This window comes from Cricetulus griseus, chromosome 2 (genome assembly GCF_003668045.3).
Source record: "Cricetulus griseus strain 17A/GY chromosome 2, alternate assembly CriGri-PICRH-1.0, whole genome shotgun sequence".
In the NCBI taxonomy this organism is placed as follows: Eukaryota; Metazoa; Chordata; class Mammalia; order Rodentia; family Cricetidae; genus Cricetulus; species Cricetulus griseus.
Genome location: NC_048595.1, coordinates 26,832,361 through 26,856,866, shown reverse-complemented (window position 1 = coordinate 26,856,866; position 24,506 = coordinate 26,832,361). Strand labels below are relative to the sequence as shown.

General features: G+C 43.0%; 1 protein-coding gene across 4 annotated transcripts in view; it reads right to left on the bottom strand.

Moving 5' to 3' along the window:
* Positions 1-19,613, bottom strand: part of Thrap3 (thyroid hormone receptor associated protein 3) — a 43,139-nt gene extending 23,526 nt beyond the window's left edge. Inside the window, exons 1-4 of one of the 4 annotated variants that reach the window (XM_027399257.2) lie at positions 19,487-19,607; positions 10,778-10,864; positions 3,735-3,886; positions 266-433 (exon numbers count right to left, since the gene is read on the bottom strand). In XM_027399257.2, the coding sequence (XP_027255058.1) occupies positions 266-402 (137 nt within the window). In that variant the 5' untranslated portion in view covers positions 403-433; positions 3,735-3,886; positions 10,778-10,864; positions 19,487-19,607. Of the gene's footprint in view, positions 1-265; positions 434-3,734; positions 3,887-10,777; positions 10,865-16,032; positions 16,124-19,486 lie in introns of all 4 variants that reach the window. The other 3 variants (XM_027399255.2, XM_027399254.2, XM_027399258.2) reach the window with 3 other exon arrangements.
* Positions 19,614-24,506: the final 4,893 nt, after the last annotated feature.

Sequence of the window (24,506 nt, the reverse complement as noted above, 5' to 3'; positions counted from 1 at the left end):
TCTTTTCATTGCTGATAAATACATTTGGCTTAAGCCTTCAAAATAATTGATTTAGTAATCAGCTATATGATTTCAGTTTAGACACAAAATGCTTTCTTCTAAAGTGAGTGGAAGTATCCATGGTTAAACAACAGGAATTAAGCAAACAGCCTGACAATGAAAGCCCATCCTAACTGCCATGTGATATGAATAAAAGTGATAAAAGTCCTCCAATATCCAAAACAACACAATCATCATCTCAACATACAAACCCAAACCCCCTTACCTCAGCCTGCGCTTCCTTGATCGGGAGACAGATCGACTTCGGGACCGAGACTTGGAAAACGATCGAGACCGAGATCTGGATGCAGATCTTGAGCGAGAAGAGCGAGACCCAGACTTGGATTTGTTTGTTTTTGACATCTTGGAAGAGAGGGTCGATGTTCAATAACACCTAATGTTAAGAGAATACATTCAGTCAAATGCATGAGTCTGCAAATCCCAACTTCTTTAAGCACTTGGTGGGGTGTCCAGGCACAACAAAATTATTTTAAAAAACCAACTCATAACCAGCAATGTTCATGAACACCAAAATCCTAGTACTTGGGAGGGGGGTCTGTGTAGTTACAGGCCAGTCAGAGCTTCATATTGAGACTGCCCCAACTCAAAAACCAAAACAACCTTATCCTTTTTATTTTTAGATTATTTGGGGCTAGAGAAATGGATGAGTAGTTAAGTGCTACTGCTCTAACAGAGGACTTTAGTTTAGCTCCTACCACACTGTGGCTCACAACCATGTGTGTACCCTGCCTGTATGTGTAGGCCAGGAGAGAATGTCAAATCCCCCAGAATTAGATAAGAGTTACAGTAGACTGTTGTGAGTTGCCCATTGAAGGTGCTGGGAATTGAATTCATGTCCCCTGCCATAGTACAAGCTCTCAGTTACTGAGCAGTCTCTCTAGCCCAAGACTAAATTTCTATGTGGATGCTAGCAATCAGAATTCAAGTCCTCATACTTCCATGGCAAGCATTTTACCAACTCAGCCCAGATTCACTGATTTTCTGGTCTCTATATTCTTTTTTTTGGTCTTAGAACTAGCTCTGTAGACCAGGCTGGTCTCCTACTCAAGAGATCAACCTGCCTCTGCCTCCCAAAGAGTAGGATTAATGGAGTACACCACCACTAGGCTAGTCTTCTAACTCTTTAAGAAAATCATACTCAGTATGTAGTCTCAAGGCTAAGGGCAATAGTGCACACCTTTAATCACTGCACTCAAGAAGAAAAGACAGATCTCTGTGAATTTGAGGCCAGCCTGGTCTGCATAGCAAGCTCTAGGCCAGCCAGGGCCACAAAATGAGACCCCATGTTCCCCCTCCCCCTGCCAAAAAAAAAAAAAAAAAAAAAAAAAAAAAAAAAAAGACAGTGTCAATTAAAAACATCAAAAATAACACGCATATTGTATCTGGCTTTTACATGGATTTTAGGGAACCAATTTTAGGTTGCTAGGCCTGAATAGCAAACACTTCTCCCAGGGAGCACCCTTCAACTTCCTATTGGAATATTTTTATCCCTACTGTATATTTTTATGATTTATTGAATGTGCTTGAGTGTTATGCATACATGTCTGTATATGTACAAGGTGCATTCCTGGTACCTAATAGGCCAGCAGCAAAGGGTGTCAGATGCCTTGAAACTCAGAGCTGGAGTTAGGGATAGCTGTGAAGAGGTGTGTGCGATGTGGGTTCAGGGAACCAAACTAGAATCTTTTGCAAGAATAGTGTTCTTAATCACTGAGCCATTTCTGCAATCCCTCCCTGAGATACTTATTATCAACAGAATCAAACTGTATGATCTGGCATATCAAAAACAAGGGAGAGAAAGAAGGGAACTTTCAATTGCCATGCTAAAGGCGGTTCATAGACATTCTTGTCAAACTAGAAAGGCAACTGAGATATGGCTGAGGCTATATATGGTTCAGTTGGTAGAGTGGCTACCTAACACAAACAAGGCCCTGGATTCAATCTCCAAAGCAAATAAAACTTGAATATGGTGGTGTATGCTTGTCACCGTAGTATTGGGGAGACAAAAGGATCAGATGTCAAATAAAGGTCGTACTACCTGACCTGTTCAGGGCAAGCCTAAAAAACATGAGACCCTATCTCAAAAAATGAAGGGAGGGAATGGAAAGAAATACCAGTTACAAAGTTCAAACAGCATGCCCTCCTTGTGCTGTTCGCTTCAGGGCAGATGGGGTAGGAAAGCAGAGCTCAGGTGAAACTTTAAATGTGTTTACTATCCTCTTCATTTCTCCAGAGACTGTACTCTCCAGAGTAAAAGAAGAGGGGAGAGAGATGAAGCAACATTAAGAGCAGCTGTGATGCCTGTAGGGAACACTTCAAAGATTTGGATCCCACCTATGTTCAAGAAGCAGTTACAAACCTCTTTCTGATACTTCTGATGTTAAATAGCTCGTGTGTTAATTTGTACTAAGATCAGTAACTTAGTACAACTTCTAATTCAAAATTTTTAGAAAATATTCACACATGCATCAAACATTTTCTTAAAGGGTTAAGAGTCATTCTTCTAGTAATTTTTACTGTTGAAACAACTTGAAGATTCTTAAAATCTGCATATGTTATAAACACAACATTATTCAGAAAGGAAATATTGAAATTTTTTTTGGTTTTTTGATTTTTTTTTTTTTTTTGAGATAGGGTCTTATGTGGCCCTGGCTGGCCTGGAATTTACTATCTAGACCAATCTGGCCTCAAGATCTCCCTGCTTCTGCCTCCTGAGTACTAGGATTAATAAAGGCATAACTATTAATTAATTGATTTGCTTTTAAATAAGAAACGGATACAAATACATTACCTGCATATTTATATTATACATTTATATATTATTTATACTATATATATATATATTTTTTTTTTTAAATAATCTAGCACGGGGCATAGTAGGAGAATGCCTAAGTTAGCTCCAATGACGGTAAAGGCAATGGGATTCTAAGTTTAAATCTTAACTATATTGACCCAATCTCAGAATAAAACAAACATCTACAGGAATAAAGGTTTCCAACAGGGATAACATTATCTCTGCAGAGTAATAAGGAAGGCCACCTGGAAAAGACCATGGAAGATCAACAGAGGGAAGGACACTTCTTTCTTCAGATTTATTTGTAGCCAACAACTTTGTAAGCCATTTCCTCTCAGTTCAAAAAAAATTACATTCCACAAATTAACAATACTAATTATTTTACTTGTTTTTTATATTGTCCGGGCTGGCTCTGAACACCTGATCCCAAACAGAAGTTCCTGCATCTGCCCCCTAAGTTACTAAGAATTCATAAGGAACACCTGACAATTCTACTGAAGTGCCAGACCAATCTGGGCCACACAAATACACAAGACCTCCTCTCACAAACCTCAATAAAGAAAACTATTATTGTGCAGTGCTAGCACTGTTTTTAATCCCAAGCAGGTGATCTCTGTGAATTCTAGGGCAGCCAGGGCTACACAAAGAAACCCTGTATGTGGGGGTGGGGTGGGGATGACAAATGACAACTATCTGCTAGACATAGCAGTACCTGCCTATAACCTCACCACTTGGGAACAATGAGGAAGTCAGGTTTACAGGCAATCTGAGCTCTGCATAGCAAGTTCCACGCCAGCATGGATTACAGGATGAGACTTTGTCTCAAACAAGTAAACAACTTAAAAAAATGTTAAAGTACAGCAATTAAGAAATAACAAACCTGTCACAATACTGACATTGAACCAAGTTGTTATTCACAGTGGTTCAATCCCAAAAGTCAGTCTGTTCTTCCTTTTCCACCCTTGGTATTTCTTGATATGACAAACTGGAACATCAAGTAGCCAGTCTCAGAAAATTCATGCTAAACTGTGTCTCTAAAAAAAAAAAAAAAAAAAAAAAGAAGAGGAGGCAGAGGCAAGCAGATCTCCAAGTGTGAGGCCAGCCTAATCTACAGCGTGAGTTCCAGGACAGCCAAAGCTACAGAGAAACCCTGTCTCGGAAAACCAAGACTGGGTGGAGGGTGGTGTTCAATTTTTTTTGTTTTTTTGTTTGTTTGTTTTTCAAGACAAAGTTTCTCTGTGCAGCTTTGGAGCCTATCCTGGCACTTGCTCTGGAGACCAGGCTGGCCTGGAACTCAGAGATGTGCCTGCCTCTGCCTTCTGCCTCTGCCTCCCGAGTGCTGGGATTAAAGGATTGTGCCACCAATGCCCGGCGTGGTGTTCAGATTTAAGAATAGTAGTTGGGGGCTGGAGAGATGGCTCAGTGGTTAAAAACACTGGCTGCTCTTCCAGAGGACCTGGGTTCAATTCCCAGCACCAACATGGCAGCTCATAACTGTCTATAGCTCCAAGATCTGACACCCTCACGCAGACATACTGAATATATAATTAAATCTATTTAAAAAAAAATGAATAGTAGCTGATTCCTTTCGAACAGAACTGTGATTCATTAGGTTTATTCTGGGCTCCAACTTAAGCCAATCTCTTATGAGAGAGCTCAGTCTCCAAAGACCACTGGATAGCCTGTATTCTGTGAGTGGGTAGGGAATGAGTTCAAGCCCAACTACCAGCCATCCACTAATGACAGATATTACTCTGGCCTCCTGTTTAGCTACAGAAATAATTGCTCTCAAATAAGTCAAAACCTTTATTTGTGGAGCAAATGTTTTTACTACTCTTGCTGATCAATAAAATGAGGATCTGAAGCCAGGCACAGTAAGAGAAGCCTTTAATCTCAGAACCAGGGAGGAAGGCAGGTAGATATCTGTGAGTTTTAGGCCAGCCTAATGTACATAATGAGTTCCAAGAGCCTGTCTTAAGCTAGAATAAGTATTCAGAACAACTCTTCATTACTGACAAAAAAGCTCTGAGCTGCTCTTAAAGGACAACACACAAATACACACACACAAACCATGAATTCTGAAATTCACAGTAGAAGAAATCATTTCCAAGTCACACATTTTGATCCTTTTTAAAAAACTTAGCCAATCTACTGGAAAACAAAGGCATTAACCATCCAGGCTATTTAACTTCTAAATGCATTGAAATGCTTGTGGAGTAATGCACCAAGAAAAAGTTCAAGAAGCATCAGGTCACTGGGAGAAGAATCACTGGTGGAGGATTCTGCTGGCTTCTTCCATTAGAGCCTATCAAGAGGAGGTCACATTTCCTTCCAGTGAGTGAATTAGTTTCTAGTCCTATCACATCTCAAACAACTTCTTCCACTGTTTACTTTTTAAAGGGATGGGACCATATTAATTCTCAGTAATTAGGAAAGGCAGAAAAAATTTATGTATTTTCCATGGAGTACACAATATATTAGGCAGAGGGGGGGGCTAATTATTTCAAGGCTGATTTTCACATCAGAATCTGAGACTTGAATAACTTAACTGATGACTAATCTTGTCAACTTGATGGGGTTTAAATCACTAGAGAAGCAAATCTCTAGATCTGTCTAGGAGTTTGGTTTGTTTTTTTTTTTTAGATTACGATAACTGAGGTAGAGACCCATCATAAATGGTGGGTACATTCCCATGGTCTGGGATTAGACAGAATAAAAAGTGAGAGGAACACAAGCATTCATCACTGCTTCTGAACTACCTCCCATACTACATGACTAGAGCACCCTGTTCCTACTGCCACAGCGTCCCTTAGGACAGACTGGATTCCTGACAACTGTGACCCAGAATAAACCCATCTGCCCTCCAGTTGGCCTTCCTGTACATTGAAAGTTATTCAAAACTTAAAATAAGGGCTGGAGATACTATAATGCTCTATGTTAAAGAGTTCTTGTCTGGTTCCGTAGGTTCAATGCCTAGCACTACCAAAAATAAAGACAGCATAGCGGAGGCATGATAAAATGCCAGGAATGGGGGGAGGACCAGTCCTGTTATCTCAGCATTTCCAACATTAAGACAGGAGGGCTGGGCACGTTTGAGATCAGCCTGGGCTACAGAGACTATCTCAAAAAAACAAAACCACACTAAACACTATGCTGAGAGTGGTAGTACACACCTTTCCTTCCAGCACTCAGGAAGCAGAGGCAGGCAGATCTCCGTGAGTTCAATGCCAGTTGGTCTACATATCCAGTTCCAGGCCAGCCAAGGCTATATATGAAGACTGTCTCCAAAACAAACAGATAAACAAAACCTAAATTAGAGGCTGGAAAGAAAGCTCAACCATTAAGAAAGCATATTGCTCTTGCAGAGGACCTGGGTTTAGTTCCCGGCACCCACATTGGGTATCTCAACCTTTACAGCTCCAGGGGATCAAATGCCTCTGATCTCCAAGGACACCTGTACTCAGGTACACATACCCACACAGACACATAATTTAAAATAAAATACATCTAAGCATTCTTCTCATCATTCTATCAAGACTCACTGAACACTTTCTGCCCAATGCATGCCTTGTGTTTGAAAATATGGAAAATAAAACTGACAAGTTCCCTGTTCCATTGTAATTACAGGCAGAAAATTGTTTCTGGGGATTTTCTGGTTTATTTGGTAAACAGTGGTAAAAACACCAGAGATCTTTTCCAAATTGCATTACTTCTTTTTAAGTCTTCTTGCTTTTAATAAGGATAACATAAATTTGTTCATTATGACCCAACATATTAATATAAGATGTTAACTATACCAGAAAACCAGGCCCAAAGTACAGAGAAACCATTCCAGTAACACTGTGGCCCACTCACCCTCCCAATTCCAAATGAATAAGTTCTCAGTCTCCAGCTCCCTAGAATGAGTCTTTATTAGGGAACCGAGACAGATAGGCAAAGGGAAAAATCTAAGACACAAGGAGAAAACGATCGACCATAAACCAAGAAAAGAACAAATCATTCCCTTGCAGCTCTCAGACTGAACCAACAACCTGTCAATGCCATGATTTTGAACTTCTGGCCTACAGAACTATCAGATACTAACAACAACGGTGTTTAAATCACATTTTGTTATAACAGCTACAGCAAATCCATTAATTCTATTACCTATACAATTTTCTGGGATTTTGTTTGTGCTGGTTTTACAATTTATTTATTTATTTTTATTTTTATGTTTTTCGAGACAGGGTTTCTCTGTGGCTTTGGAGGGTGTCCTGGAACTAGCTCTTGTAGGCCAGGCTAGTCTCGAACTCACAGAGATCCGCCTGCCTCTGCCTCCCGAGTGCTGGGATTAAAGGCGTGCACCGCCACTGCTAGGCTAAAATTTATTTTTACTTATTTTATGTACATTAATGTTTCGCCTGCATGTATTTCTGTGTGAGGGTGTTGGATCCTCTGGAACTGCAGTTACAGACAGCAGTAAGCTGCCATGTGGGTGCTAGGAATTGAAGCTGGGTCCTCAGGAAGAACAACCAGTTCTTCTTAGTGTTCTCAACCACTAAGCTATCTCTCTAGTGCAATTTCTGGTAAAAAACAAAACAAAAACAACAAATTAAAAAAAAAAAACTTTTCAGAAAGGGTATGTGTGTGTGTGTATTAATAAAAGGCCAGGAATAATAGTACCCCTATCTGACAGTTAAGAAGACAATGCTAGCTCAACAAACATCTTTAGTTACAGCATTCTGGCAGAGGCAGGTGAATCTGAGTTCAAGGTCAGCATGGTCAACAACAGAGCATACCAAGAAAGCCAAGGCTACACAGAGTAACTGTGTCCTGAAAAAAAAATCAAAACAAAGAAAGCTGAAAATTATCATTTCTTGCAGTAATACTAAATAAACAAGTCAAGTCAGTTTGATTTAAATAAAAAAAAATGTACCTGCATACAAAAGTGACTGGCACATGGTACATTTTAAAACGTGGGTTTTGCCTGTATGTTTATGCATCAGATCCCCTGAAATTAGGTGTTGCTATGTGGGTTCTGGGAACTGAAACCTGGTCCTACACAAAAGCAGTCGGTTTTTTTGTTTGTTTGGGTTTTATTTTTTGTTTTTAAAGACCAGGTTTCTCTGTAGCTTTGGAGGCTGTCCTGGAACATGCTGGCCTCCAACTCACAGAGGTCCACCAGCCTCTGCCTTCCGAGTGCTGGGATTAAAGGTGTGTGTGCCACTACCACCCCGCTGAGCAGTAAATTCCTAACCGAGGAGTCAACACTCTAGCTCCTAGCACCTAGTATATCTTAAACTGTATTGCTTTAGGATGGCCAGAGGGCATATTGAGAAACTTCCTCAGATTTCAGAGATTCTATTTTTATTGTGATTTACTTCTGTTTAAGTAATAAGTGGCCAGATATCTTCTCAAAGTAACTTGCTGTGTTCTTTTATTGGTTAAATTCGCCAGTCCTATACTGAAGAAATACACTAGGAGAAAAGTTCTTTATTATCAAGACAGATCAAAAAGGTCTTGGTTGCCAGGTGGTAGTGGTGGTGGTGATAGCACACACCTTTAACCCTAGCACTCAGGAGGCAGAGACAAGCAATCTATGAATTTGAGGACAGTCTGGTCTACAGAGGACAGCCAGGGCTACACAGAGAAACCTCAATCTTGATAAAACAAAACAACAACAAAACCACTTTGATGTTGTTGGGGGGCAAAAATGGCAAGCTGAGGGGCAGTTCATTTAACACCTTTCCCCTATAAAATCCCCAGTGTAAGCAACTTGTTATGTTTTCTCCTGAGAATGTCCTCAATACAAAGGGTCTATTAAGATCATGATCATCTATGCAATTAATGTTTCATCAGTAGAGAAAGAGAATGAACAACAGAGCTGGCAGTTTAGAGATCTTTGACTCACCCCAGAGGCTCCTCTTGTCCCTCAGAGAGTGACGGCAATCTCAGTATGCACTTTAAATGAGTATGCATTACCACTGGGGATATTTTCTCATTTCTTAGAAAAACTTTGAGCTTTTCTAATTTAACTAATGGCCTATGGTCTCATTTCAGCTCTTGTTATTAAACTAACTCGGCAGCCAGTTGTTACAGTAACCATTTTTTAAGGTCAATTCATCCCCCTCCCCGTGTGTATACAAACATTCATGCATGGGTGCCTACAGAGGCCAGAACAGGGGGTAGGATCCCCTAGAATACATAGTTTTGCCCCAAATAGGTGCTGGGAACCAAATTTGAGTTGATCATCTGTCCTCTGAAGAGCAGCAAGTGCTCTTAATCACTGAGCCATTTCTTCAGCTTCATCAATTTTCTTAAAATTATTACCAGAGTCAGACTCACTGGTGCAAACCCAGAGTCCCAGCTTTTGGGGAAGCTGAAGTGGAATACTCCAAAAACTGAATAGGTCATGGATTCTTTAACACATAATCCACATAATCATTCCCCCCACCATTGATACATAGCTATTCACTTTCTGGTTTTTTTTTTTTTTTTTTTTTTTTTCTTTCTTCAAGACAGGAAGACAGTGTTTCTTTTGTTGCTTTGGAGCCTGGCTTGGAACTAGTTCTGTAGACCAGGCTGGCCTCAAACTCACACAGATTTACCTGCCTCTGCCTCCCTAGTGCTGGGATTAAAGGCGTGCGCCACCACTGCCCAGCTCTTTTGTGAGTTTTTTTTTTCTTTTTTTTAAGAGTTTATTTACTTATTATGTATACAACATTCTGCTTCCATGTATATCTGCACACCAGAAGAGGGCACCAGATCTCATAATGGATGGTTGTGAGCCACCATGTGGTTGCCGGGAATTGAACTTGGGACCTCTGGAAGAGCAGTCAGTGCTCTTAACCTCTGAGCCATCTCTCCAGCCCCTCCTTTGTGGGTTTTTATAGAAAGCTTATTACAATTCTATTAGGAAAGATAATGTGGTGGTATGAATGAGAATGGCCACTATAGGCAGAAGTTTATTTGGTCCCCCAGTTGGTGGAACTGTTTGGGAAGGATTAGGAATATATGGCCTTATTGAAGGAGGTGTCAGCTGAGGTAAGTTTTGAGGTTTTAGAAGCCCAGGCCAGGCTCTGTGTGTTTTTGTATCTCTCTGCTTCCTGTCTGTGGATCTGGATGTGAGCTCCCGGCTACTGCTCCAGTGACATGCTGCTTGCTTGCTTGCTATGTTCACCACCATGATAATCATATAGTACACCTTAACCCTCTTGAACCTGTGAACTCCAAATCTTTCAAGTTACCTTTTTACACACACATGCTTTGTTTTTAGAGCTTTAGCTTCCAGGGTGCTGAGATTAGAGGCACATACTACCACACCAGATTACACATTAGTCATTTTTAAAGATCAAATCCTCTTCCTACAAATTTACCACAGAGATTTAGAAGAAAAACATGTAAGTGTATTTATTTTGGTTCTCTGAGACAGGGTCTAATCTAACTGTGTAGATGAAATTAGCCTTGAACCTGCCTGGTTTTGAATGTATTGTTAATTTACTACCACTTTAAGAGAGCTCACTGTGCAATCAGGCTGAAGACCAGAGTTCAAAGCCCAGGACCCATACAAGCTGAGCATTCCAACCCCTCTGTAACATCATCTTGGGAGAAGATGGTGGCAGAAGAATTGCCTCCCCCACCCCTCCCGGCCATCGGGAATATAAAGCAACTCCATGTTCAGAGACCCTGATTCAAAGAACTAGGTCAGAGTAAAAGAAGATACCCAATGCCTTCTCCTGGGCTCTGAATGTACACAGACATGTTTAGCCAAACTAACCCCCCCCTCTCTCTTTTAACAAATCTTCTGAATAAAAAACTCAATGTAACTGGCATGTGTGTTTTTAAGACAGGGTCTCACTACCAAGCCATGGATTGCCTGAAACAAAGGTTTGTTTTGTTTTAATGAGTGAAGTTATTAAAATCCTTTTACCACCAAGCATTTACCTTAGTAGAATTAATAATTCAACTTGAACTGCCTCTGAAAAGCACCAGCAGCACCACTGGCTTCTCCAATTTACAGTCGGTAGAATTCTGGAATGAGAGGAAGTGATAAAATGCCTACTATACCTCAAAGATTCTATCACTGCTTGAAACCCACAACAAAAAATTGTACTTTAGAGGCTGGAGAGACCGATTATTTGTGCGTGGGGGGGTGGGGGGGTGCCAGTGTTAGAAGACCCAAGCAAGCAAGCAAGCAAGCAAGCAAGCAAGCAAGCAGTATTACTGACAGCACTAACAAACAGATAAACAATTTCACCAGTAATTCCAGCACTTGGGAAGCAGAGGCAAGCAGATTTCTGTGAGTTCAAGGCCAGCTGGGTCTATAGAGCTAGTTCTAGGATAGCCAAAGCTACTGTCTCAACTCTATCTACCCCCTAAAAAGGAATCCTATTTTTAAACTGGGTGGGTGGTACCTGCCTACAATCTTGCTGAGGCAAGAAAATTGTCAATTAGGAGTGGGAAAAGTAATCCTGTCTCAAAAAAAAGTGGTGGTGAGGGCACTTCACAAGATGTAACAGCACCTGATGTCAAGACTAGCCCAAATTCCCCAGAATCTATAAGAAAGAACTCCTAAAAGTGGTTCTCAGACCTCCACATATACTCCCTACACACATACAAACATGTAATAAACATTTGTTTCAGAAAAGAGAAAGGGACTGGAGTTTAGTCCACTAATTGCCGGGTGGTGGTGGCGCACGCCTTTAATCCCAGCACTCGGAAGGCTGAGGCAGGCGGATCTCTGTGAGTTTGAGGCCAGCCTGGTCTCTAGATCGAGTGCCAGGATAGGTTCCAAAGTTACACAGTTACACAGAGAAAACCCTGTCTCGAAAAACCAAAAAAAAAAAAAAAAAAAAAAGCCCACTAATTGCTCTTAAAGAGGACCTGAGTTAAATTAAATCCCAAGCACCCAAGGGGCATGCAAAATCATCTCTAAGACCAATTCCAGGTGATCTAGCGCCATCTTCTGAATTCCTTGGGCACTGCATAGAGATGGTGCAGACCAAGAAACAGGCAACAGAGAGGGAGAGGGAGAGAGGGGAGACAGATCAGAGAACAACTTGCACAAGTCAGTTCTCTCCTTTCACCATATGTGGCTTGGAGATCAAACTCTGACCATCAGGTTCGGTGGCAAGCATCTTTCTTTCCTGATCCCCCCATAGTCTGGAAGCCAGGATACTGTATAGTTTTACTATCTTTGGTGCTGAAGATGAAACCCAAAGCCTCCTGAAGTAATGCTGGCTTTCAGACAATGAAAATTCCTGAGTGACTTTAGGAAACACCCTCAATTCAGCTAACTACTCCATCAATTCCCTATTAACCCCACCTTTCTACTAAAATAAAGAGAAGCCAGTTATTAAACATTAACCTCAAAAAAATTACTAAAAGCAAAAAAGAAAAGAATTACTAAAAGCAAGCAATACATTTCACAGATATTAACTTTAAAAATGAAAATTCTTCTGGGCAGTCACTTAGGGAGTCACCACCACATAGCTCTGCTGGCCTTGCCCTCTCTTTCTTTTCTTTCATTCACTCATTATGTATACAGTTTGTGCCAGAAGATGGCACCAGATCACATTACAGATGGTTGTGAGCCACCACATGGTTGCTGGAATTAAACTCAGAACCTCTGGAAGAGCAGCAGTCAGTGCTCTTAACCTCTGAGCCATCTCTCCAGACCCCTTACCCACTTTTCTAAACAGCATCAACTTCCTTTCTTCCTCTTTCTCCAAACTTTAGACAATCTTTCTGGCACAGACTTTCTCACTCTTTCTTAGAAGCCATTGTGGTTGTTTACAAATGACATTGTTTTTCCTTTTCTCCTTCACCATCCTCTTCCTTTGAGCAGTTGCCTGACCAGTCATTTCTCTCATATTAATAAAGAGCAAGATATGTGTGGTAATACACACCTTTAATCCCAGCAGAGGAAGTTAGATCTGTCAGCTGGAGGCCAGTCAAGAGCTAATGTGAGACAGTCTCAAAAAAAAAAAAAAAAAAAACCAAACATGGCTAGCCCTAATAAAACTGTCAAGTATCAAAATAAATAGTAAGTAAATATACAAATTTGGATGAATGTTTGGCGAAATGGCTTAGGAGTTAGAGTACTTGCTGCTCTTGCAGAGAACCCAGGCTCAGTTCCCAGCACTAACAAAGTGACAGGACATGGTGCCTCAAGGGCAACAGGATGCGCGCGCGCGCGCGCGCGCGCGCGCACACACACACACACACACACACACACACACGCAGACAAAACACTCATATCCATAAAAACAAATCTTTAAAAATATATATGGTTGAGGCTGTAGTACCAGCATGTTTGAGGCCTGGGTTCAAATCTAAGTCCTGCACACACCTTTATTCCCAGAGACTGGCAGATCTCTGAGTTCGAAGCCAGCCTGGTCTACAGAGCAAGTAGCAAGACAGCCAGGGCTACAGAGAAACCCTACCTGGAAAACCAGTAAATAAAGCAACAAACAAACGAAATAAAAATAAATTCCAGAACCTTTTTCAGCAGTACTGGAAACTGAACCTAGAGCTACTGAATGCTAGGTAGGCTCCCTTTATCCCAAAGCCGCCTCATCCTTTTTTTGGAGGCAGTCTTGCTATGCTACCAGGACTTACTTCAGACCTGCTATGTAGCCCAGATAGCCTTCAACATGTGATCCTCTTGCCTCAGCTTCAGAAACCACTGGGACTAGAGGGAGGCACCACCACACATGTGACAACCAACCCAAACTCTTGTACTTAGCCTTTCCCTTTGCTTAGCCTTCTGTCTTCTGAGGCAGGCTAAGCTATGCAGTTACAACATTCCAGATGCTACAGTAAACCAGGCAGAACAAAAATGGAGACTCTGAACATAAGCCAGCTAAAAAAGGCAAGGGCAGAAGGCAGATCAATGTCTTTTTAAAGGCACTGCCTTTTAAAACTCCTTAGGCTTCAGTTCCAAAACAAGTATTTCCATGTTTTAGGGGTCCCTCCCTTAAAAAAAAAAAATCTTTTTAAGAGATATTATCAGGCCAGCCACAGTGGTGCATGCCTTTAATCTCAGCACTCAGGATGCAGAAGCCAACTGGATCCCTACAAGCAAGCCAGCTGGTCTACAGTGAGTTCCAGGACAGCCAAGGAGAGAGAGAGAGACCCTATCAGGATATATTATGTGAGAAAAAAAAAAAATACTTTCAACAAAAGGGAGGAAAAAAAAATCAGAAAACAAAATTTTGAGGAAAAAAAAAAGTCCAAAGAAATTAGGCTCTGGTAAGTGCTAAAGTCCGAGGCAATCAGGAAAAGAAATGTCTCAATCACAAGAAAAAACTGCTGTAAAACAGATCCACAGCTTGGTAGAACTAATTTTTCAAGAGCAGCCTGAATCCGTATTTACATACCTGTTTTTTTTTTTTTTATTTCTCTAAATGTGCTTATTTTACATGCATTGGTTTTTGCCCGTGTGTATGTCTATGTGAGGGTGTCAAATATTGGAATTACAGACAGTTGCTGCCATGAGGGTGCTGGGAATTGAACCCCAAGTTCCTCCAATAGAACAGTCAGTGCTCTTAATCAATGAGCTATCTCTCCAGCCCCATATGCCTGTTTTTAAATGCTGACAACTAATTCAAATTTTAACTCTGTGTGAGCCAAACAGAATCAATTTGCAAACTGGATTTAGTCTTAAATTTTCAGCCTACACCATAACAAGACATGGATGTTCCAGTGGCAGTTGAGGCAGATATACTCTATGTTATCAAACTTAAAAAAAAAGTGTTCTTTAAGTTTTTAGAGATAGAGTTCTCTGTGTAGTCCCAGCTGTACTGGAACTGGCTCTGTAGACCAGGCTGGCCTCAAACAGACCCACTTGCCTCTGCTTCCCAAGTGCCAAGGTTAAAGTTGAGCACCAACACTACCGGCTAGCTCATTATGACTTTTCAAACTTCATGCAATAAACTTTCATCATTCTGATTCTTTCTAATCCCCCCCCCAGAGTAGTGGTTATCAAGTGTGTGTGTCTGTACCCGGGACTGAACCCAAGGGCTTGCATTAACAGGCTAGTATTCTGCCACTGAGCTCTATCCTTTTTCTTTTCTTTTCTTTTCTTTTTTTTTTTTTTTTGAGACAGTGTCTATCTGATGTGGAACTCTCCCTATGTAAACTAAGATGGTCTCAAACTCATAGATATATGCCTGCTTCATTCTCTGAGAGTTGGGATTAAAGGCAGCAGCAACCACAACTGACCTTTTCTTTTGAGATGGGGTCTCCAAAGTTGCCAGGCAGGCCTTGAACTAGCAATCCTACTGCCTTAGCCTCTCATGCAGCTAAACTTCTTTTTGACATTTAGGTGGATATAATGGAGACTTTTTAAAAATGTGCTCACTGCACAAAAACTACATAGAGATCTTGAGCCTCTTAAACTCTATGAATCATACAGTAATACTGTCCTGACTAGAGAGCACAAAGCTAATCCCCAAACTCTATGCTTTTCCATATACCTCTATCCATCAGTCTACATCTCCAGTACCATCTCCAGCCTAGACTTGCTACACCCCTACATTGTACCCAAGCTCTGCAACAGTCATCCAACATATGCATCTCTTTCCCCAAGCCCAGTCACAAATCTTTCCTGTCTTAATCTGCACTAGTGAAAAACCCCTTCACCAACCTACCGTATCTCTCTAACTCATCTTAAACAGCCATACCTGTCAGCCACACTTGGCTTTCCAAGGGGGGGTGGAGGGGGGTGGAGGAGAAAGGAAGGAAGGAAGGAAGGAAGGAAGGAAGGAAGGAAGGAAGGAAATAAACCAATCCATTCCTGTTTGAGCACCTGTTATTCCTTCCACCTGAGTACTCTCTCCAATACCCTACAAAACTAGTTCCTCACTTCCCTCAAAAAGTACTCTGGCCAGGCGTGTAATCCACACATGGTCCAAGTACTCAGGAGGAAAAGAGACAGATGCATCTCTGAGTTCATGGCCAGTCTGGTCTACACATCAAGTTCCAGGCCAAAGATACAGTGAGATTCTGTCTCAAAAAAAAAAAAAAAAAAAAAAAAAAAAACCCACCCACACACACACACACAAAAACCCAAAAAACAAAAAACAAAACGACACACACAAAACCCCACTCTGATCACATCTATTAGGTCTTTCTTAATGTCTATGGGCACACTCTGCTTAAGACCACCATGCCCCTTTTCTCAATTTCTAATTTACCTGCTCACATTTTGTCCTCAACTATCCTCAAAACAGCTGCCTGGAAGGCCTTGAACGGGTGCCAGGGCTTCCTGCAGTGTATTCAGAGGGCCTAAACACACAAACGAGAAATGGGTAAGCTGCCAGGCACTATTTGTTCAATCATTCACCCACTCATAGTCAAGTAGTTCACTACTGACCCTAGATGTTTATGAAGCAAACCACCAAAATCTAGTATTTGACCCAATAGTATTAATTACATTTCCTTCAATTTACTATGTCATAATTTTCAAAAAAAAAAAAAGGGTACCATTCTAAAATATATAAAAACCAGACATGAAGGCTGATGTCCTTGAGACATCAAGACAGCCTAGACTACAGAGACCCTGTCTCAAAGGAAAAAAAAAAAAAGAAAAACCAACCAAATAAACTGTAGTCTTTGATTCCCCAGGCAGCCTAATCCTTCCTTTGTGCTAATGTTGGATATACTCCAAGATTTCTCCTGAAAATTAACTAATACAAAGTAGATCACTTTTCATAATTCATACTTACTTTCTTTTTTTCTGAGAGAGTCTTTACACAGGCTTAGCTGTCCTGGAACTTAACTTACTAAGTAGACTAGGCTAGCCTTAAACTCAGTGATCCACTGTCTCTGCCTCTCAAGAGATGGGATTAAAGACACACTCTACCAAGCCCAGCTGTCCATAGTTTTTCTTCTTTTCTTTAACACTGAGGACAAAACTCGGACTTTGAGTACTCTAAGAAAGCTCTCTATCCCTGAACTACACTCCAGGACTATGACAATCCATAGCTTCACTGACTAACCCAAATTCAGTATCAAGTGCCCATAGTTCATACCACAAGGATGACCCCAACTAAGAATCTAAGCAATAGTGGAGAGGCTACCTTAAATGCCCTTCCCCTAGAATGAGATTGATAACTACCTTAAATGCCATCCTAGAACCTTCACCCAGTAGCTGATGGAAGCAGAAGCAGATACCCACAGCTAAACACTGAGCCATACTCCTGATATCCAATTATAGAGAGGGAGGAGGGATGACCAAAGGGGTCAAGACCGTGCTAGAGAAACCCACAGAAACAGATGACCTGACCAAGTGAGAGCACACAGACCCCAATCGTAAAGCTGGGGAACCATTGGACCAAACCAAGCCCTCTGAAGGTGGGTGCCAGTTAGGAGGCCTGGACAGTCTATGGGACCTCTGAGAGTGGAACCAGTATTTTATTCCTAGTGCACAAATGGGCTTTTGGAGTCCATTCTCCATGGAGGGATACTTTCTCAGCCCAGATACAGGGAGAAGGGCCTAGGACCTTCCCCAAATGATGTGACAGACTTAGATGATCCCCCATGGAAGGCCTCACCCTCCCTGGGGAATGGATGAGGGGTGGGATGGTGGGGGGCATGGGAGGATGAGAGGGAGAGGGAACTGGTATTGATATGTAAAATAAGATTGTTTCTAAATTAACCAAACAATGAAAATAAAATAAAGAAACTGAAGCACTAACAATTACCAGAACCCACTCAAATTGAACTGTACTTAGTTTACAGACTAAAATGCCAATCTCACTAAGCGAGGTTGTTCACCTCAGCAGTCACTAACACTCAGGAGACAGAGGCAGGAGGAAAGGCCCTACCTGGACTGACTCCAGACCTGATCTCTAAACCAGACAAGTCAATCTATCCATCCATCTTTAAAACTGGAGATCCTTCATGGTGATAAAAGAATTGAAAAACAAATGGTATTTTCAGTAAGTTTCTCTCTCTTTTCCCTTTTTTTCTTGGTAGCTGTCCAGCTCTGTAGATCAGGCTGGCCTCTTAACTCACAAGATTCACCTGCCTTTGCCTCCCAAGTGCTGGGATTAAAGACCTGTGCTACGATTAAATGCAAGAACCACCACACCCAGCCATGTAGTAACCTTCAAACAGTTCTTTTTACAAAATGTAATCACGCCAGGGAGATTGGAGCTCGCCTTTGGGAGGCAGAGGAAGGCTGGGATCTTGAGTCCCAGGCCAGCCAGAGATACACAATGAGATCCTGTCTTTAAAAAAAAAAGGGGGGGGGGGCCGGCAACCAAACTGGGCGTGGTGGCAAAAGCCAGTAAAATCAGCACTGAGGTAGACAGAGGAGGGTAAAGAGTTCTAGGCCAGTCTCAACTACATACAGAATTTACAGGCCAGCCTGGACCTCGTCTTAGGCCAAAAAAAAAAAAAAAAAAAGCAATCATGCCTTCTTTTTGATGTCACTTAAGTACTAACATTAGTTCAAGATACAGGTCTGCAAACAAAGAACTAAGCCCTGTTTTTCCACAAGTTTCAAGGCATCAGCCACCTTTAACAGAGTAATACAGAATATAAAATACACATTGAGCTCTCTACCGGAGCAGACAACAAGAGACAGTATTTCCACAAACAAAACTAAGAGAGGTCTGAAAAATGACAGTATGCTACTACTTGCCTTTCTACTCAGGACCCACAATCAAAACTCCTATACACGCCAATAACAGAGGCTAAGCGATCTGCAGTTAATCTCACCGAATGTTACAAAAACCCACTAGAGTTGCCAGTGCTGTGCTCTGCCATTTTAGAAAAGCAACAACTGAAGTACCTGAGTGAAGACTGAAATTTAAAATCAGAAGCTGATAAAGCTGACTTTATTTATTGGCTCACTGCTATTACGTCCTTGCCATATTCCCAGCACTTTTTCCTTCAAGCCATTTAACAACCTAACCTCCCCGTTAACATTGTACTTCGCACCGATGGCTTCCAACTTCTGGGGCACCAGTGTTGCAGCCAACTACCACCGTCACGCTCCGCCCGTTAAGATTCAGAAGGGCAAAGAAAACAGAGAAAAGCTGCTTAAGTGTGGAACACAACTGCTCCCCGTTGGCAGAACACAAGCCACTGGAATGCAAGTCAGCCTCACTTGCAACCCAAGGAAGATCAAGTGGGGATACTATTTTTCCGATAGGAAATAAATTTGGATTATGCCTTTGAGTCACAAGGAGGGAAGGACAAACAAGAAACGAAAGTATTAAAATTTAGCGTATAACAACCACACGCGCCCTGGAAGACAGAACCAGGCCAATCAAGACCTGGTGGGGGAAGGGCGTTTAAGAGTTCCCAGAAAAACAACTCAAATAATGGGGTTCGTCCGACCAGGGGAGGGAGAAGGCGAATTTGGTGGAAGCCATCCCTCCCGCAGAGTGCAAATAAGTTTGCGAGCTGTTCCAGAGAGAAGACGGCCGGAGCCTGGCGAACTAGGCCGGAGCGGAGGGAAGCTAAGAAGGGCGGGGAGGGGGAGGAGTCGAGCAAGCAGGCCCGAGCAGAGCGCGGGGAGCCGCGGCAAGCTAGGCCTTACCCTCGCCGGGGACCAGCCGCCGCTGAGAAAGGAGGAAAAACCCCAAAACACAGGGACCAGTCGAGGTGTCCTAACTCCCATCAGCTGCGTTCACTCACCTGGACCCGCCGAAGCGACTACAGCAGCAGTCTCGCAACGGCACAACCGGCCCGAACCTCGCCCCCGCCCGACAGCGCGCCCCGCGTCCCCGCTCTCAGACGACGACGGCTACAGCCTCGGTCCGCTACCTTCTGGGAAATGTAGTCCTAAAGTCCCCTCTCCTGACTCACCGGACGCCCGCTCGAACTCTATTACCCACAAAGCAAAGCGAACGTTGGGCCCGCCGCTTTGCGTCACGCGCCCGCTGATCGACGGTCACGTGTGCGGCTGCGTTGCGTCCCCTCCCCCCAGCCTGGGTGGCCTGAGGAAGAGGGAGGGAGGGAGAGAGGGAGGGAGGGAGGTGGACGGAAGGGGCGGGGGCGTAGCTGACGCCACTGCCCCCACCATTTTGGAGAGGCCTTTCGGGGGGCTGAAGCACGGCCTGAGCCCCACCCCCTCGCCCGCCTCTGCATCCTCTCAGCTTCTCCGGTCTGGACGCTCCCGGGTCGCAGTGTTGGTTCCCATTCTCCAGCATGCCCTCTTCCCGCTTGGTGACCTTGAGCAAATCGTTGTTGTGTAAAGTGAGGCTCCTCGTCTTTTGTAGCTCTCAGAGCTGTTGGGAGGCATGTAATGAGCACCAGGAACCCCGAAAGGACAACGGAAAATGAAGAAGAGTTCTTGTTTCGATAGTGTGCCCCCGGGGGACCTAGAGGCGCCTCCCATCCCATTTCATGACCGTGGGAACCCGAAAAAAGTTTTTGTTTTGCGTTTTGTTTTTAAAGACAGGGTTTCTCTGCGTAGCCCTGCTGTTCTGAAAAGTAGCTCTGTAGACCAGCTGGCCTCGAACTCACAGAGATCTTCCTGCTTCTGCTTCCAGTGCTGGGATTAAAGGCGTGTGCCACCACCTCCCGCGTTTGCCCAAAGAGGGTTTTTTTTGTTTTGTTTTTCCCAAACATTTTATTTATTTATTATGTATACAGTCTTTGCCTGCGTGCCAGTAGAGGGCACCAGATCTCATTCAAGGTGGTTGTGAGCCACCATGTGGTTGCCGGGAATTGAACTCAGGACCTCTGGAAGAACAGTCCTCTTAACCGCTGAGCCATCACTCCAGCCCTGCCCAAAAAGGTTTTGGTTTTTGTTTTTTTGTTTTGTTTTGTTGTTTTTTCGAGACAGGGTTTCTCTGTGTAGCTTTGGAGCCTATCCTGGCACTTGCTCTGGCTACCAGGCTGGCCTTGAACTCACAGAGATCCGCTTGTCTCTGCCTCCCGAGTGCTAGGATTAAAGGCTTGTGCCACCACCTCCCAGGTTTGCCCAAAGAGGTTTTTAAGAGCGTGTTATTACCTGTTGAACCACAAATATTCTGGAAAGTGAAGCCCTGGAATGTACATTTCAAACAAATCTTTTGGATGATTTTTGTTTCTGTTTTTTGAGACAGGGTTTCTTTGTGTAGTCCTGGTTATCCTGGAACTTTCGGAGTAAACCAGGCTGGCTTTGAACTCAGATATCCATCTGCCTCTCCCTCCCGAATGCTGGGATTAAAGGCATGTGCCACCACTGCCCAGCTGATTTATTTATTTTTATCTTATGTACATTGGTTTTGGTTTTGTTTTTCTGCATGCATGTCTGAGGGCATCGGAGCCTCTGGAACAGGAATTACAGACAGCTGTGACCTGACGTGTGGGTGCCGGGAATTGAACCCCGGTCCTCTGGAAGAGCAGCCAGTGCTCTTAACTGTTAAACCATCTCTTCAGCACCACCACCACCCCTTTTTTTTAACTTCGATTTTTAGACTAGGATCTTCTTCTGTATCCCAGGCTGTCCTGGAAATCACTAGGTATCCCAGGCTGTCCCTAAACCTGAGGCAGCCTTTCCTATCTCTGCTTCCTGACTACTGAGATCTCAGAGGTGAGCCACCAGCTTTTGTTTCTCATAATCATGCCTACAAATTCGATCTGGGTTTTACAGCAGGCTGGTTTCCTCTGCAGTGGCTGCTTAGTGAACTCATGAAAGAGTTCAAATGTCACCTTTTCTGTGGTGCATTTGCTAGCTACTCCAATCTCTGCATATTGTTACTAAAGCTTATGTTCTCTCTGAGAACACAGATGAGTTATGATGGATTTGTGCACAAATCAGGTCAAAGTGGACAAAATACATATCTGTAATCTGTCATACGAGAACTGTCGTTCTGAAGCTCTCTGGCCTCAGCAGTACTCTTCCACCTAGCTCATACTCCCCTCCTCCTGGAGCATTTCCTTCAACCAGCATACTAGGTAATACCTCTTGAGACATTCAGTTTCAATTTAGTTTTCAGTTCACAGGTTTTCTGGCTGTCTACTAAATGCCATGCCCAGCACAAAATACAGTGGCAAGCACAGTGGTAAACTGAATGAGTAGCATCTGGCCTGGAGACTATCCCCTGGGTCCAGTTTTACCCTGTTTTCTCATCCATCAGTCTCAGCGAGTCCCCTCTCCTCCACTGATGCAGTAAGTTCACAGGAGCTTTACATCACTCCATTCTTTGACTCCTTTAACTCACTTCTAAATATTTGTGAGCCATCATGCATCCTGGTTTCCCACAGGAATGTCAAACTCAAACTGTCTATAACGAGCTCTCCTTCTCTCCAGTACAGCATTTTCTAATGGACTTGTAGTTATTTGTGTGTTTGCATTCTTTGGTTGTTGGTGGTTGTTTTGTTTTTCTTTTTCAAGACAAGGTTTCTCTATGTAGCCCTGATGTCCTGGAATTAACTCTGTAGACAGCCTGGCCTTGAACTCAGAGATCTGCCTTCCTCTGTCTCTCAACTGCTGGAGTTAACACCACTGCCCAGCTCTTGTATCTGCATTCTTTTTTTTGTTTTGTTTTTGGTTTTTGGTTTTTTCGAGACAGGGTTTCTCTGTATTGCTTTGGAGCCTGTCCTGGAACTCGCTCTGTAGACCAGGCTGGCTTCGAACTCACAGAGATCTGCCTGCCTCTGCCTCTGCCTCCCCGAGTGCTGGGACTAAAGGCATCTGCATTCTTTACTAGGCTTTGAGCTCCTCATAAGGGAGAGAATTTAGCATCTTTTTTGTTGTTGTTTTGTTTTTTTCTTTTTCAAGACAGGGTTTCTCTGTGTAGCTTTGGAACCTATCCTGGAACTCACTTTATAAACCAGGCTGGCCTCTAATTCAAAGAGATCCACCTGCCTCTGCCTCCAGAGTGCTGGGATTAAAGGTGTGCTTCACCAGCACCCAGCTAGCACTCCTTTTAAAAAGTTTTTATTTTACATATAGTTATGTATGGAGCAGATGCATCCAAACCACAGCACACACACGAGGACAGGACAACCTGTGAGAGTCAGTGTCACTTCTCACCTTCCATCATATGGTTCCAGGGATCAAACTTAGGCCATCAACCTGGCAGCAAGCACCTTTACCCACTAAGCCACCTCACTGCTTGCCCTTCATATCCTTAAATTATGTTTATTTATGTATATGGCTGTTATTCAGAGGAACTCTATCTGGGGGGGCGGAGCTTTCCATGCTAGGTGCTGGGGAGGCAGAAGCAGGTGGATCTCTTGAGTTTGAGTCAGCCTGATCTACAAATTGAGTTCCAGGACAGCCTGGGCTACACAGAGAAACCCTGTCCTGAAAAACAAACAAGCAAAGACAAAGAAAAAAGAAAGGAAGGAAAGAAGGAAGGAAGAAACTGAGGTAGTAGGGTGAAGGCAAGTTTGAGCCTCACCTGACCTATGTAGTTGCATGACTTCCTGGTCTACAGAACAAGTGCCAGGCTAGGCTCCAAAGCTACACAGAGAAACCCTGTCTTAAAAAAAAAAAGTTACAGGAGCTCAGGGGACTCGGTCAACACTCACTGCTCACTTAGGTAGCCTAGAATGGGCTACTTTCAGTGTGCTGTTTCCATTTCCCTCCACAGAGGCTAGGACATCTTTCTTGAGGTCTAGGGGAGACTCCCTTCTTTCCTATCCTCAACTGTTTTCTTAGTTCAGAGCCTGGTCTGCCAGTTGCCAACTCACAATACTGGGATGATCTTTAATTTGTAATTTGCATTCTGGTCTCCTTGATGTGGGTGTGTTTCCTCCTTCCTGCCTCGGGGTAGGGACAGAGGTTACTGAAGGCTTAGGGGTTGCCAGGGCAAAACCAGAAGTTGCTAGGCACCAGAAGACATCTACCAGCTGGGGCTATTGTTTGTTAAGGACAGACTCCCGGAGACTCTGAGCTGGATTATTCCAGAGCCCACAAGGGCTTTCAGATTGGTGTGTGTGTGTGTGTGTGTGTGTGTGTGTGTGTGTGTGTGTGTTATGTAGTACGCCCATCTGAGAAAACCAACACGAAATCTAGCTGTCTTTGTCACTGTCTCTGTCCTTGAGTGATAGAGGCATTGTATAGTTGTCAGCAAAAGAAGCAGCTCCCTCTTCAAAGGGGATAAGGTATAGTTTATTCTGGAACCAAACATGAATTACCATGAATGGGGAACACAGATTTAGATCACCCGGAATTCTATGTTCCAATGTGGTAACAGTTTGAAGTTTTTATAGTAACAGAAAAAGAAAGCAAGAAACTTTTCAAATACATTAGTGGAAATATGTAGGCAGGTATAAAAAAAGGGACATACCCCTCTAGGCCTCAGATGCTATCTTTGGACACTATTAGCCTTTTAATAAGTGAAAAGAGGGGCTTTGTTAGGTTAATACATTTCTAAAGGTTTTGTCTGCTAGTCACAGAATTAGGTCAGAGTTAGAAATGAGCAAGGAATGGGGGCTAAAGATAGCCCAAGATAATTGAATTAGACTCTGGACCTGCAACATTCCAATCTCTCCTTGGTACTGAAGTTTTAATCAGTTAATCAGCCATGTGAAAGTTTTTTGGTTTTTTTGTTTGTTTTGTTTTTTAAAGACAGGGTTTCTCTGTGTAGCTCTGGCTGTCCTAGAACTCACTGTGTAGACCAGGCTGGCCTCAAACTCTGAAATCCACCTTCCTCTATCTCCCGAGTGTTGGGATCAAAGGCACACAACACAACTGCCCTGCCTATGTAGAAGTTTT